Below are 15,926 nucleotides of genomic sequence, written 5' to 3'. Positions count from 1 at the left end.
CTAAAGGTTGTGGAACTCTATGGCAACATGGTAAAACTTTCCTCGACCTCCTCAAAACACCGCTCTAACTCACAATGTCCACCTGGATGAAGTGACAACAAATCTAGTATTTGCTCACAGCAGAAATGATAAAGAAAGCTCATGTTTTGTTAACTGGATCTATAGCCAGCTAATAGGTGACCAGAATACAGTTATATCCATAGACTTAGAACAAGAAGGGGCTTATTTTAGCAGCAAGTAAAGTGTACCGGCTATAAAGCAGAAGATTTGCTTGTTTCCCATCCATAGCCACAAAAGGGCAGTTTAAGGTTCAGTTTTAAGACAGGCTTTGAAAGATGACTATCAGAACGTTTTGCCAATTGAGATATTCCCTGTACCCATTGTTGGTCACACTCTGATGCCTCTAAACAAGGAAAGAGGACCAACAGAAATCTAAGCTTGAATCACTTAAAATACATCAGTGTTCAGAACACATTTTAGCAAGTGTGGTTCAGATAGGCCACCACCAGCTATTGCTATTCTCTGGATGAGAGAATGCTTTTGAGAAGAGCCCAATACAGTTGGAAGCAATGATTTCCTCCTACACATTTCACCAGTGTGTTCCAAATGGAAAATGCTCATTCCTTCCACTACACAAGCCAAGGTAGCCAGGTGGTGCTTTCCCCAGAGTCCTCAATGATATCTGAACAGGGCTTAGAATAGGATTAGTGAAGCGGGTTTGTTTTTAAAGTCTCTTTAACCAGAAAGGAGATTTCTAAAACTTAAGACATTTACAAGCTAAAGAACTTTCCTCACCAAATGACAATTTTACAGAGCAGCTGAGTTCCAAATGGATCCAACTGGTACAAATGTCATTTTCAGTTTAGCATCTTTAAAGCAATAGTGCCTATTGTTTCTGATTAAACAAAGAAATTTTAATTTCATTTTATCTTTTGTAAAGCATTTGAATTTTTTAAATAAGAAAGGCACGAAACACAAGTTTAAAAACAAAGACGCTTGCCTCCCCATGTCTCAAAACACAATGTCGGGTTACCTGGCTGCTTTTTGTGTTTCTTCTGAGAGTCCTTCTTCTTTCACTAGTTCCTCAAAATTAACAATATCTTCAAGGTCAGGAACAAACCTACACAATTATTGTGTGTTAGGTTTACATTTAACTGTGGTTTACTCTCTGATGCATCAACTAAGTTAAATTATAAATAAATTACACAATGAACCACCCTTGCCTTCAAGGGTCTGACACTGCTCTGCGTACATCTTCTCTCTCTTTCTCACCCAGGGTCTGTTAATTCCACTACCAACCTTGTTCCCTTCCTATCTTTCTTCCAGAAGAATCTCTGCGCTCTCTCCCATGCTGCTCTGCTATGCCTGCAGAGTCCTCCTCAATCCCATATGCTACACAAGCTCCCACTCCTCCAAAAGCATCTTTCAACCATGACCCGTACTTCCACACCATCCAAATAAAATCATAGCTAACAAACGAGGAAACATGATGAACACCTTGAGAGAACAGCCAGCCTCATAATACTGCCCATAAACCACCCACTCCCCTCACCTGATGCCATCTCTTTTTCTGCCATATACCATATGGTACAACACCTAGCTTGTAAACTTTGCAGAGTACAAACTGTACCCTGTTCTCTCTGTAAAATGTTATGTACACTATGGCACTATATGCAATGATAAATAATCATTTTGGTCTGTAAGAGCTCACCTATGTAATGTGCTATACTATACAAAAGGTTATGGTTTTGTAGTTAAAGGAACTCCAATTAGTCAATTTTGCAATGTAAGGGATTCTGAACTAGTTTGCAGGACAAGAGATGCAATTCCTTTGTAGCCTTATACAGTGTCCTTAACACATGGTATCAGACACTTTTCCAAACTCAATTGTTATCTAAACAGAAAGGAATGGGTTAACTGTGTTTGTAAACTCTTAAGAGCAGGGAGAATGTCTACTTGTGTCCTCAGAATGTACAACAGTCTTATGGAGGTTCAAAAATGTTCAATACATAGGACTAATACATATACAATACATATAAACGAAGTTCGCTCCCTTCAAGTCCTGCGGGTGTGTCTTTTGCTGTTAGGGGCAGCGACTGTCTCATTTGTACAGTGCCTAGAATATTGCTTGAACTATTTTATTATTCCATAACGTTATTCCACAATCCTTCATGGTGCTGGGCTCCCTTAGCTCCCACTGACATGAATGGGACCCAAGGGCACTTAGGGCCTCGCAAGTTCAGTGCTAAATAATGTGCTAGCTGGACTTTTCTGTAGGACTTCTCCTCTTAAAAAGATTAATATAAAATACAGAGCTGGTATCCTGGAAAATGCCACACTTATTCTTAATACTCTTTGCACTTCTGAGTCAAATGATGAATATGTAGGGGAAAAAAAGAGACCTTCCTAAGGGAATATCAGTATGAATGGGTAGCACAGGGATATAAAATATTAGTAGCAGCATGAAATATATTCATATAGGTACCTAATTGCACTACTACAGCAGTGAAGTCCACCAGATCTTATCATTCGCACATAGCCCATTGCATTGCCTTTAAAAACAAGAAAAACAGGAACATACCTAAGTTAGATATTTACATGTACACATTTCAAAATCCCTGTTAACTCTGATATTCTGATGCCTTGGGGTAGCCAGAATGGTTTTACAAGAGAAATATTCTGAAACTAATTACACGGAGAAAAAAAATGCAGATACTTTAGAGTTTAATGGCACAAAGTCCAACTAGAGGAACAAAACATGAGCCATGACTGGCTTCATCTAAGGAGATTGTGCTCACACGTGCTACATTTTTAAACTCCTTAACTAAGGTCCAAATGCTGCAGTAAGATACAGGAAATGTTCGTAAGGTCAGGCTTTAGATGCCTACACCACTGGTGGCATCAGTGTGCCAAAAGTGTTACTACAACTAGTAAATCAAATTTAACTATTATAATATATGCACACATTTGTATTTGATTCAAAACACCTTTTGAAGTATCTAAGTCTAACAGAACTGTACTTCTCATTTAGTGGGAAAGATACTCAACCTGGATGAATGTTGCCTCAGTCAAACAAATAAAAATTGAACCCAAAGCAAATAAAAAAAAACATTCATACAAGCTCTAGATACATCTTATATTAAAACATTTAGGACTCTTTCTTGTGTAATTAGGTAAAACTCCAATTACTTCAATGGAAATGCATCTGCTTATATCAGGCTTGAATTTGGGATTCAACCTTAAAATATAGGTAAAATAAGCAGTGTAGTTATAGGATTACAAAGACCTCTGCCATTAAAATGTTTGTACCATATTTTTAGATACAGTGATGCATACCTATCTGACTTATGAGCTGCCTGAATTGGTCAAGGTAACTTTGTCCATCAGGCGTCATTCCAAGCTTTCTGATGCCCCGGTTGAACTTCTCTGCTCTCTCAAAGGGATACTACAGAAACAATTTTTGCAGTTTGTGAGAATACTGATCTTTGAAGAATCTACTTGACTTTTCATGTTAAACATCATTTTACCTTCTACCACCACCCCACAAACATTCCTTGTTCAATCTTTGTAAGTGTAACTCTGTCTGTGCATAGTAGTTTGTGAAAGTGTCATTTGACCAGGTCATTTGCAAAGACGAGATCTGTTACTGCTATATATAAATATGAAAGCACTCTTCTTATAAGAACAAACTACATACAAAGAACATTCCAGTACATTTTTATTCCAAACATTAAACCTCAATTTTTTCAAAATTAGACATGCAATGGTGGAAGATGTGAATTACGCACAAGGCCTTGAGAAAGGGATAGCTACTGTACTCATATACCAAGTTTGTGCATTAATGTCAACAGTGACCTCTATTACAAAATAGGAATATTTATTGTAACTTTGGTAAACTTGATTTGGACTGGAGGTTTAGAACAACACTAGACTAAATCTGCACTAAGCATCATTATCAGGTTAACAAGAGAATAAACGTACCCCATCCTATAATACAAAGCAGTGCCATGTTGTGTCTGCTGATGAGTACCATCTAGTGTTCAGTAAGCAATTAGAATCAGATCAACCAGTCTCAATGCAGGAATTTGTATACACTGCAACACTGTATTTTGATAGGCCAGAAGGTTCCACTTGTCTATAAACATATCATTTTCTTTTATTTAAAAACTGACATTTGTAGTTCAGTTCATATCAGCTTTTCAGTGCAAAGGCAGCACAGTTTTTAATCAAGTTATTGTTTATCCAAGAAACCACATGTAGTGTACCTTATGATCATTTTGATCCTTGACTTCCCTGAAGAATCGGATATCTTTGATTAACTTTGGTAAACTTGATTTGGACTGGAGGTTTAGAACAACACTAGACTAAATCTGCACTAAGCATCATTATCAGGTTAACAAGAGAATAAACGTACCCCATCCTATAATACAAAGCAGTGCCATGTTGTGTCTGCTGATGAGTACCATCTAGTGTTCAGTAAGCAATTAGAATCAGATCAACCAGTCTCAATGCAGGAATTTGTATACACTGCAACACTGTATTTTGATAGGCCAGAAGGTTCCACTTGTCTATAAACATATCATTTTCTTTTATTTAAAAACTGACATTTGTAGTTCAGTTCATATCAGCTTTTCAGTGCAAAGGCAGCACAGTTTTTAATCAAGTTATTGTTTATCCAAGAAACCACATGTAGTGTACCTTATGATCATTTTGATCCTTGACTTCCCTGAAGAATCGGATATCTTTGATTAATCTGGATTTGATATGTTCGTCATACATGAACTGGCTAAAGATATAGAACTTTTTCCTCAGAAACTGGTAAGTGAAATTAACCTGGAGTAAAATTAAAAATTCAAAATTAGAAAACCGCTTTCAAATTAACATGACTCTCTAGTGACTATCATTCAGTAGCTTCTTGACGCTTTTATTCCATATTATGACATATTTTTTGCAGGTGGAAAGTTCAACACAGCCTGCCCCATTTTGTGGATCTCAAAGAGACTCAACCTGAGCAACTTTCTTCCTAAAGAAAGGTAAATCTTTTGTTGGAAGGTTTAATTTCCTTTAGAAAGGCCAATAAGAGGGCAATAGGCTGATCTTTTAAAGCCCACGACTAGTTAGGAACTAGTTCTGGAGTATTCAGTTGCTGTCCCTCTTCTTAGCATATGGGCAACATGCCTCAGGTGGTTCATGACTAGGATTCATAACAGTGGGGCAATAGTGAAGCTCACTGAATGTCTGCTTTCACTGTAGTAAATTCTATAGCTAAGATTACATGCAAAGTTTCATTATAACCTTCCCACCTTCTTTTCACTTGCTCAAAATTTTCTAAAATATTGTCCCTTGGAATTAACCGCCCCCTCCTTTTTTTTCCCCAAGTCACAGTTCATTACCTGGTCTGTGTGGACAATTTAGACCAGGGGTGGGCAAACTTTTTGGGCCAAGGGCCACATCTGGATAGGGAAATTGTATGCAGGGCCGGGACAGGGGGCTGGGGTGCGGGAGGGAGTGCGGGGTGTATGAGGGTGCTCAGGGAAGAGGGTTGAGGTGCAGGAGGGTGCGGGGTGCAGGAAAGGGCTCACGGCACTGGGTTGGAGTGCAAGGGGGCGGCGGGGGCTCAGAGCAGGGAGTTGGGGTGCAGGAGGGGTGTGGGGGATATAAGGGGGCTCAGGGCATGGAGTTGGGGTGCAGGAGGGGTGCAAGGTGCAGGCGAGGGCTCAGGGCAGGGAGCTGGGGGGCAGGGTGCAGGCAGGGTTCAGGCTCCAGCCCAGCACTGCTTACCTAAAGCGGCTCCAGGGTGGCAGCAGTGCGCACTGGGGCCAGGGCAGGCTCCCTGCATGCCTGCCCTGTCCCCAGCCCCGCGCCGCTCCAGGAAGCGCTGTGGCCCCTGAAGGAGGGGGGGCGGAGGGCTCCACATGTGCTGCCCTTGCCACGCCTCCAGGTACCTCCCCTGAAGCTCCCCATTGGCCATGGTTCCCCATTCCCGGCCAATGGGAGCTGCGGGGGGCGGTGCCTGGAGGCAAGGGCAACACACAGAGCCCTCTGCCCCACCCCCACCCAGGCCCACAGAGAAGTGGTGTCGGCTGCTTCTGAGAGTGGCACGGGGTCCACGGCACCACAGGGGGCAGTCCCGAGGGCCGGATCCAAAGCCCTGAGGGACCGGATCCGGCCCGCAGGCCATAGTTGGCCCACCCCCATCTAGACCACAGTCAAAAGCAAATAAGGCAGGAGGCATCCACCTGGCCAGGAAGCATTGTGATGTGCAAGACAACTCTCTCAGTTGCTGATATCTCTGAGACAAGCAACTCCAATACGAGAGGAACATATTAGCATCATGCTTGTAAAAGCAAGCACTTTCCTGCATTGCCACAAAGAGTAAGAACCCTCATTTCTAAACATTTTCATTTTGTACATAGTGCCTTAGAGAAAGTGCTTGTCCTTCAGTGCATAGTGCTCATCAAGTTCTTATGTTGTGCTGGCTTGGTAGGAAGAATGGGACAGAAAGAGAGAGAGTGAGAAATTGAGTGGCAGTCCAAAATTTGATCGTTTTTGGGTTGGTTGGATTTTCCAGTCAAGCTTTGGCACCACACCAGGTTTTTTAATTACTTCAATTACTATGAATATGCAACATGCAAACAGATTAAATTTCAGTTGTAACAAACATCTGCAAAGCTTTACTAGGCTAAATAAACACAGTACTGTTATTTACAGTGTATAAACAGTGTTCATCTTTACCAGACACACTGCCGTCCTTATGCCAAAGATCATTACATTCATTCTATTCAGAAATCCTAAGCTATATAATAACCCAGTGGTCCCCAACCTTTTCGTCTGGCGGGCACCAGATGGCGAGCCACCAAGGACTGTGGCCGGCGGACAAGCATCCGCCGAAACGCTGCCGAGAAGCGGAAACGTCAAGAGGCGTCGCTGCTGAAATACCGCCGAAAATCAGCGGCATTTTGGCGGCGACGCCACTTGATGACGCTGCTTTTCGGCGGCATTTTGGCGGATGCTTGCCTGTGGGCCAGTACACGGACGCAGATAGATGCCCCAGCGGGCGCCATGGCGCCTGTGGGCACTGCGTTGGGGACCACTGTAATAACTCATACCATGGAACAGCATCTAGATTTAAAGAAAGGAAGTAGTAAAAGTCAATGACAAATCTTAACCAAAGTAAAGTGAAATACATATTTCATAAAAGCCACTTAAAAAAATGACCCTGCATTTCCCAAATTCTAAAATGGCAGTCTAAGTTGATTTAGTAGACATCAGCATCACATTTCTCCTGATCTGCTTAAATGAAATGCTATAAAAACCCCATCCTACCAAACTTTAACAAGTAGCAATATATGGCACTCTAATTATAAGGGCCATTATTTAGAAATTAAAGTGTTGTAAACATAATACCTCTGTTTGATAACATTTATTTTCATCTTTAGGGCAATTCAGAGGTCTTCCAGGACATTTCTAAACATCTTGTCAGCTGTGGCATTTGCACAAAGATCTGACTTTATATAGTAACTACCAGTAATATAACTCATAAGAGACTTTTGATGTTGACTGCTTGGTGTTTGAGGACTACTTTGTTATATATAATACAAAAAGCTATGTTTGTGCAATATTAAAAACTGCACAGTTAAAAACTCAAAGGTCAGGAAATGCTGGAGTTCCGACGCTGTTCTGTACATATTAAAAAGAAACAGTCCAGAAGATACTTACTGTTGTGTTCATGATTCCGGTGCCGTGAGTTCGAATTGAATTAGCAATGTGTCGGATATTGATAGTGTTCAAATGCTTATTATTACTAGTTCTCTCAATGAAGATCTGCAAAAAAAAGGTCATCATATACCCCATATCAAAACCAAACCTTATAAAAATCAGATACGAACTACCCATAGAAGTACAGAATACACCTCACCTGATTATTGAGATTGTAGAGGTAGCGTGATACAAAAACATGAATATTTCTCATGATTTCCAAAACATCCAAACCCTGAAACAATATGGCAAAAATCCTTAATTGATCAGAACAGCTTCATGGGAGTCACTCAAATGTATTCAAAGTAACTGCTAATAGTGCAAATGAATCATTTGAAAGTCTTTTGGAAGCAAAGTAATTAGTTATGTATGAAAATCATCACTTTTCCTTTCAATTTTGTGAAAATATCTTTTCAATTTGTTCTGGGCTACTTCAGAGCCTAGATTTATTTTATGGTTTGTTTTGTTTTAAATTTTATAGTCAGTGTCACATTAAAATTCAGGTTTTTTGCTTGTATCTTTTAACATTTTTGACAGTCAAGGTTCTTTAGTCATATCTAATAAGTGCAAAGCAAAAAGGGAAAAATTGGACCATTTTCTCAGCTTCTAAATAAAAATGTAAAAGCCTCCATATTCAAGATTCACAAATTAATAGCTACTTTTTTAAAAAAAACCCATTTATTTACTGTTAATTACACCGTTTCAGTGCTCAAAATGAAGAAGTATGGGTCTGGGAATCAGGAGTTTTACCTTGGTTATGCCACAGACTTATTAGTCTTGGGTAAATCGTCTAGGCCAAAATTTTAGAAAATAGCCGCTAATTTTGGGTTCCTCGGTTTCTGTACCTTGTTAATGCCTTGAATAATTATCTAGGACTTCCAGAATAAAGTGGCACATACAATACCCACACATATACCTCACCTGTTCTAAAGTCTGACTGGGAAGATGTGCTTCTGTCATAATTAAGCCATAGCGCTGAGTTGCTAAATTCCTCATTTCACTGTATGTGGCCCAGTCATGAAGAGCTACAGTTGTTAGGTTGTAGAAGGTCTTGTCTAGGTAGTGTGTTACATAAACTGTAAAAATCAAGAATAATAAAGTATGCATTTAACTATTAACTGCAGCTCTTAAATTGCTGGGGAATAGCAAAGAAACAAAAAAGGAAAATCCATAAATTCTTGCATTGGCACTTAAAACTGGGTTCTCTCGAAGAAAAGACTGTAACAATAGCCCTAGTGGGGTCATTTGTGGGGACTGAACCCAGGACCTCCGGATCTAAAAAGCCATGAGCCTTTACTAACTTGAGCTGAAGGACCAAGCCCACTAGCTCAGAGCCAACAAACTCCTAAACCTCTCTATGGCCTGGTCTACATTACGCGTTTAAACCGAATTTAGCAGCATTAAACCGAATTAACCCTGCACCCGTCCACACAACGAAGCCCTTTATATCGATATAAAGGGCTCTTAAAACCAATTTCTGTACTCCTCCCCAACGAGGGGAGTAGCACTGAAATCAGTATTGCCATGTCGGATTAGGGTTAGCGTGGCCGCAAATCAATGGTATTGGCCTCCAGGCGGTATCCCACAGTGCACCATTGTGACCGCTCTGGAAAGCAATCTCAACTCGGATGCACTGGCCAGGTAGACAGGAAAAGCCCCCCGAACTTTTGAATTTCATTTCCTGTTTGCCCAGCGTGGAGCTCTGATCAGCATGGGTGGCGATGCAGTCCCAAATCCAAAAAGAGCTCCAGCATGGACCGTACGGGAGATACTGGATCTGATCGCTGTATGGGGAGACAAATCTGTTCTATCAGAGCTCCATTCCAGAAGACGAAATGCCAAAGCATTTGAAAAAATCTCCAGGCTATGATAGACAGAGGCCACAGCAGGGACTCAGCACAGTGCTGCGTGACAAGCATAACGAAAAGCCAAAGAATCAAACACACGCTCATGGAGGGAGGGAGGGGGTACTGAGGACTCCAGCTATCCCACAGTCCCTGCAGTCTCCAAAAAGCATTTGCATTCTTGGCTGAGCTCCCAATGCCTGAAGCATCAAAAACATTTTCCCAGGTGTTTCAGGGTGTATGTTGTCAATTTACACCCTTCTCTCCCCCCCCCCCGAAAGAAAAGGGAAAGAAATCGTTTCTCGCCTTTTTTCAATGTCACCCTATGTCTACTGCATGCTGCTGGTAGACGGGGTGCTGCAGCGCTGAACACCAGCATCCCCTTCCCGGTGGCAGATGGTGCAAAATGACTGGTAGCCATCGTCATCATCAGCCCGTGAGTGCTCCTGGCTGGCCTCGGTGAGGTCGGCCGGGGGCGCCTGGGTAAAAATGAGAATGACTCCCGGTCATTCCCGGCAGATGGTACAAAACGGCTGGTAACCGTCCTCATCATAGCAGCTGGAGGCTGAGCTCCATCAGCCCCCCGACCCCTTTCATGTCTAGAGAAGATTCTGTACTCCCTGGACTATCACAGCAGCGGGAGGCTGCGCTCCTCTCCCCCCACCCTTTAATGTCCTGCCTGGACTATCATAGCAGCTGGAGGCTGCCTCCCCCTCATTTTATCTCACTAAAAACTCAGTGTTTCTTATTCCTGCATTCTTTATTACTTCATCACACAAATGGGGGGACACTGCCACGGTAGCCCAGGAGGGTTGTGGGAGGAGGGAAGCAATGGGTGGGGTTGTTGCAGGGGCACCCCCTACAATGGCATGCAGCTCATCATTTCTGCGGGATCTCTGGGGCTCTGACCCAGAGCAGCTGTGCTCTCTGGTTCTCTAGTACACTTGCCCCATATTCTAGGCAGGACTGACTCTAGTTTTAGACAAAACATAAAGAAGAGAATGACCCGGGGAGTCATTCCCATTTTTTTCCGTGCGCCCCTAGCCGACCTCAGCGAGGCCAGCCGGGAGCACCCATGACAGCAGCAGACAGTACAAAAGGATCGATAACCATCATCGCCAATTTCCAATTGCAAACGGTGCAAAATGACTGATAACCATCATCTCATCGCCAATTTACAACGGCAGACGGTGCAATAGGGATGGTAACTGTCTCTGCTACCTTGCAAAGGCAAATGAATGCTGCTGTGTAGCACTGCAGTACTGTGTCTGTCAGCAGCATCCAGTACACATACGGTCACAGTGACAAAAGGCAAAACGGGCTGCACGGTTGCCATGCTATCGTGTCTGCCAGGGCAATCCAGGGAAAAAAGGCGTGAAATGATTGTCTGCCATTGCTTTCACGGAGGAAGGATTGAGTGACGACATTTACCCAGAATCACCCGCGACACTGTTTTTGCCCCATCATGCATTGGGATCTCAACCCAGAATTCCAATGGGCAGAGGAGACTGCGGGAACTATGGGATAGCTACGGGATAGCTACCCACAGTGCAACGCTCCAGAAATCGACGCTAGCCTCGGTACCTGGATGCACACCGCCGAATTAATGTGCTTAGTGTGGCCGCGTGCACTCGACTTTATACAATCTGTTTTAAAAAACGGTTTCTGTAAAATCGGAATAATCCCGTAGTGTAGACATACCCTATGTAAGCTAGCCACTAGAGGTGGGTAAAGAGCCACAACATTATTAACTATGGATTACGCTTGCAATGCCACTTTTGTATATCTAAGATATTATTAGGGTGCAACTGAGATCACAGAAATCCGTAAAGGAAATAGTTAAGCAAAAAGAAAATAATGGAATACCAGAAGGATTATCAGAGAAACTAAAGAGATGTGAAGTGCTGAGGGAAAAAAAGGTATATTAAATGCAACCTACCTTTGATGTCAATGAACCGATTGAAAAATCGAATTGGGTTCAGAGAGAAAAAGTGGGCCAGATCCTTCATCCCAACTCTGTAAGGATTTCTGTCATCGAGCTTTAAGTGTGTGTGCACAGAAAGGCGTAGATCCTTTTCTATTTCTTTACACAATTTGTCCAGCAAGTGCTATTCAAGGGAGTGACAAAAATGATGCTAAGAGTCCATTCAAAATCCTATTTTAATAGAGATGAAATTTGCCTACAGAGCAAGAAGGTTGATGACACTAGTGACTGACTACATCTTAGAAATAGGTGAACCTGCAGCATAAAGTCCTTGTTTGAAAATTTCAGAGAGTTCCAGGGACTGAAACTAGCACTAGCAAAAGAAACCATGTTGATGCCCTAGTAGTCAAACTGAGGAATAATTCAGAAACTACATGGATAACTACCTGTTATTAGGGATAAGATGAGATGCCCAACTTCTAAATCAGGGGTAGGCAACCTATAGCACGTGTGCCGAAGGTGGCATGCGAGCTAATTTTCAGTGGCACTCACACTGCCCGGGTCCGGGCCACCAGTCCGGGGGGGCTCTGCATTTTAATTTAATTTTAAATGAAGCTTCTTAAACATTTTAAAAACCTTAGTTACTTTACATACAACAATAGTTTAGTTATATATTATAGATTTATAGAAAGAGCCCTTCTAAAAATGTTAAAATGTATTACTGGCATACGAAACCTTACATTAGAGTGACTATATGAAGACTCGGCACAGCACTTCTGAAAGGTTCTAAATGAACAGTGTCAGTTCTAGGGCACCCATTTACATTGACTAATCAGGAGGATTTAGAATGTTTTTGTGGCCAAGTGAAACTTCTAAAAATTTTTTACACCAGTGTGGTTCCTACCTAGATTTAAGCAGAGGCCCATCCATTCCCTGCAAACACACACACCCATCACTGTGACCATTCAAACTAATTAAAAAACCCATTTGGCTTCAACTAAATTCAAACCATGTTTGTTACAACAGCTCAGATGGGACCAATAATATGTGATGGACAGGGTGGTTGCAAGCCACCAGTGCCCGTTTGCAATCCTAGGTTGAGAACCCCTGGTTTATATGAGTCTACAACTGATGTGACTTACTAAGAAAGGTGTGGTTCATTTCCAATAAGACTTCATACAGTTTAGAAAAACCTTCAATATATTATTTTGTCTGAGATTTCTCTAGAATCCCAGAATAGATTATATTTGCTGTAGGACTAGACAGAGAGGAAGAGTGGTCCAGTGGTTAAATCATTAGCTAAGGACTTGAGAGATCTGGGTTCAATTCCCTGCTCTTCCTATGTGACCCTGAGCAAGTTACTTAGTCTCTCTGTGTGTCAGCATCTGTAAAATGGGGGTAATATCCCTTCTCTAACTCTCAGGGATACTGTGAGGATTGATATATTAAAAGACTAAAGTACTCAGATACTATGGTAACAAGGCCAGGTAAGAACATGAGATTGAGAAAATGTTCATTTTCTCATTTATCACCATACTGCACAGCAGTCTCAAAGACTTCTATATAGGTTTTATAGAAAATCCTAAATTTCAGTCAATAAAAGCTGACTTTAATACACAATCCAAATAAACTGTCACCATTAGACCCCACTCACAGTAAACCCCGAACTTGTACAATTACCTCATTTAAAACTTCCATGATTTCTTTGTCATAGCACTCCAGAAGTACCTCATAGGACTCCAAGTGTCTTGAATGCATCATAGCAGGAACACAGTCCCGTAATGCACTAAACATGTACTAAAAAACCAGAAAGAAACTAATATGCAAACCATAAGACAGACATGTCATCAAACATCTCAAAATATTTACAACATAAAGGCTAAAATCCGCCCAATTTAAACAGTTTAAAATCTCAAATCCAAAGAACAAGGATCACTTTCTAGTTGATTTCATATGAATAGTCACTACAATAATGTAAAACCTAACAGACTGTAGCTTTAAGCTTTTTAAAAATAATCTATGGACTGGAAGACTGATGGATTCAGTTATCCTAAAACAATGAAGGAAGTAATGTTAAGTACCGTAAGCCAATTTGAATTGACTATCTGTTATCGTCCCCACTCCCAATCATTAGATTAACTAACAAGTATTCAGTTCTAGCCTTTTGCAAGTCCATTACTTAAAACAGTGATTAAACATAAATTAGTCAGAGTGGATCACACAAGTGATTCATCAAGTTTAACATCCTGGACCAGTGGTTCATCCCAGTAAAAGCCAGTATCGGATGCTTGTGAGTCAGTTTTAAAGAAAAGTTATAATGCAATTATCTAGTTATGCAATAATGCACAAGGAGAGGATAAAACTCCAGTATGGCCCCTACAGCAATCCTTTGGAACCCAGGTAATAAGTACCTTATAAATACCTAAGCATAAAAATAGATGCACACTGAACCAAAAGATTACTAAGATTTTTCCAATTTTTGTTTTAAATCTGCCAAAGACCTTAATTTAAAAATGAAATGACTGAAGGGCAGGGTAAGAAGAGACAGACAAACCGTTGTAAGTGATGCCTACTATTTAAAGTACTGGTTGAGATTTACAGAGCAGTTTATCAGACATGCCTTTCGTTAATTTTAAAAGGAAGATAAGTTTATCTAAACCCCTTTAATGCTCTGAAAAATCTCAGCCAGTTATTTGTAACTAACACTGGACTTGTGATTTTTAACTGTTTTACAATTTTAGGGGTTTTCTTTCCCCGCCTCCCCAGTTCAGTAAGCCACTCTAACTGAACAATTAGGGGTATTTTGTATTTACCTGCAATCTAGATGCATCAACTGCATTTTCATACACATCATCTAAATAAATTGGGAAGACTGCTCGATGCCAGTACAAGAAGCAACAATCACACTGTGTTCGGATGCTAAAATGCAAGATATTAGTTATTAAACAAAACCCGAAGCAGCGCTAAAGAACATGTAAAGGATGGTGAACTGCACGTCAGCAAGACCATATTTTTGCAGCACTGCCCACTTTTTTGTTTTTTATGATCATCTACGCCACAGGTTATTTCATAGCACTAATGCTCAAGATACACATGTACATGGTATTTATTATTTTTCCACTGGCCTTCAAAAGAAAATGTAAGCTCTTTGATAAATGGATGCCCATTTTCACTATCATATCTGTAAGCACCATATCAAGCTACTGAAATGCTGTTGCAAGGTATACCACACCTAGCCTCTGTAATGATATCTTTATGTTTCCTACAGCAACATTATAGTAAAGGAATTATTCTTGTCTCTGATCATATGATGTACACCAGCAGGGCTGGCTCCTCCCCAAGCAGCAAAGTGAGGAAAAAAAAAAGAAAGAAAGCCAATTGGTGGCACTTCGGCGGCAGCTAAATCGCATCGCTTCGTTCTTCGGCGGCAATTCAGCAGCGGGTCCTTCGCTCCCTCTCTTCCTCTTTGGCAGCAGCTCAAAGAGGAAGAGAGGAACCGAGGGGCCTGCTGCCGAAGACCTGGACGTGCCGCCCTTTTCCATTGGCCGCCCCAAGCACCTGCTTCCTTCGCTGGTGCCTGGAGCCGGCTCTGTACACCAGTGCCAAAATGCTGAGCCACATACAGACAAGCATCTTCCTCACTGATACTAGTAGTAGATACTGAGCTAGAAAGTGCTGACAATTTATAATGCATTAGGAAGGTACAGTGTCATGGTACAAATTTATTTACATTACTGGAGTTTACATGACATGCCGAAAGTATATGGGTAGGTCCACAGACCATCAAGGTTCTATGAATAAAATGTGTATAGCAGTGTTTGCACAAAATCATTGCTAAACATTTCACAGCCAGTTACACTTTATAGCAGCTTAGGAGGGAGGTGTTTATGTAAAATGCAACATACTGCAGGAAACCTAATATTTAATATGGAGGTATAAAAACCAAGGAGGTCATAGGTTCCAAAAGTGATGGTCCATGTCAAATCAAACAAAAAGCAGGGTGCACCAGTCAACAAGACCTGCATTTCTGCAAGCTACTCCTCCTTATTAAAGATTAGGGAAGCCACAGACTTCATTATAGAATTCTGTGGCCCACATGCTGGCCAACCCTGGTCTTCAATGTACATGAAAACAGTCAATTATATGTGGTTAAGTGTAGAACACAGAACATCCTGCAAGATTTCATAAACTGCATCATGAAATCTCAACACACGAGCTAACACTGCTTTCTCCCCTCCCCCCCATCCTTTTGTGCTGCTTACCGCTCCTTAAGTTCACTGATTAAGTCCAGTTTCTTCATAACTACTTGGAGGGGAAGCAGCTCTTCATCTTTAAATGTTTTCTGTTACGAAAAAAAACAGCAGAGGAAAATGGGCAGAGTCATTTATTACTTAACTGGA

At 41.3% G+C, this 15,926-nt stretch overlaps 1 protein-coding gene and 1 long non-coding RNA gene across 4 annotated transcripts in view; one reads left to right on the top strand and one right to left on the bottom strand.

Annotated features, from left to right (window-relative positions):
• The window catches only part of WASHC4 (WASH complex subunit 4), a 60,174-nt gene that overhangs the window by 13,227 nt on the left and 31,021 nt on the right, over positions 1–15,926 (bottom strand). For all 3 annotated transcript variants that reach the window (XR_005583722.1, XM_039484971.1, XM_039484981.1), the window contains exons 18-28: positions 15,789–15,868; positions 14,340–14,445; positions 13,207–13,323; positions 11,542–11,710; positions 8,680–8,834; positions 7,919–7,993; positions 7,720–7,824; positions 4,699–4,833; positions 3,337–3,445; positions 2,486–2,552; positions 1,034–1,120 (exon numbers count right to left, since the gene is read on the bottom strand). Coding sequence is in view for 2 of the 3 variants with exons in the window: in XM_039484971.1 (XP_039340905.1) it covers positions 1,034–1,120; positions 2,486–2,552; positions 3,337–3,445; positions 4,699–4,833; positions 7,720–7,824; positions 7,919–7,993; positions 8,680–8,834; positions 11,542–11,710; positions 13,207–13,323; positions 14,340–14,445; positions 15,789–15,868 (1,205 nt within the window). In the remaining variant the exon portion in view is untranslated. The remainder of the gene's footprint in view (positions 1–1,033; positions 1,121–2,485; positions 2,553–3,336; positions 3,446–4,698; positions 4,834–7,719; positions 7,825–7,918; positions 7,994–8,679; positions 8,835–11,541; positions 11,711–13,206; positions 13,324–14,339; positions 14,446–15,788; positions 15,869–15,926) is intronic.
• On the top strand, positions 3,903–7,522 carry LOC120370386. The gene is made up of 3 exons (XR_005583724.1): positions 3,903–4,818; positions 4,955–5,033; positions 7,440–7,522. It is a non-coding gene; the product is annotated as an uncharacterized LOC120370386 (long non-coding RNA).

The sequence above is a fragment of the Mauremys reevesii genome, linkage group 1, assembly GCF_016161935.1.
Source record: "Mauremys reevesii isolate NIE-2019 linkage group 1, ASM1616193v1, whole genome shotgun sequence".
NCBI classification, from domain to species: domain Eukaryota; kingdom Metazoa; phylum Chordata; order Testudines; family Geoemydidae; genus Mauremys; species Mauremys reevesii.
Note: the sequence above shows the minus strand (reverse complement) of the source record. Positions and strands in the feature narration are given on the sequence as shown.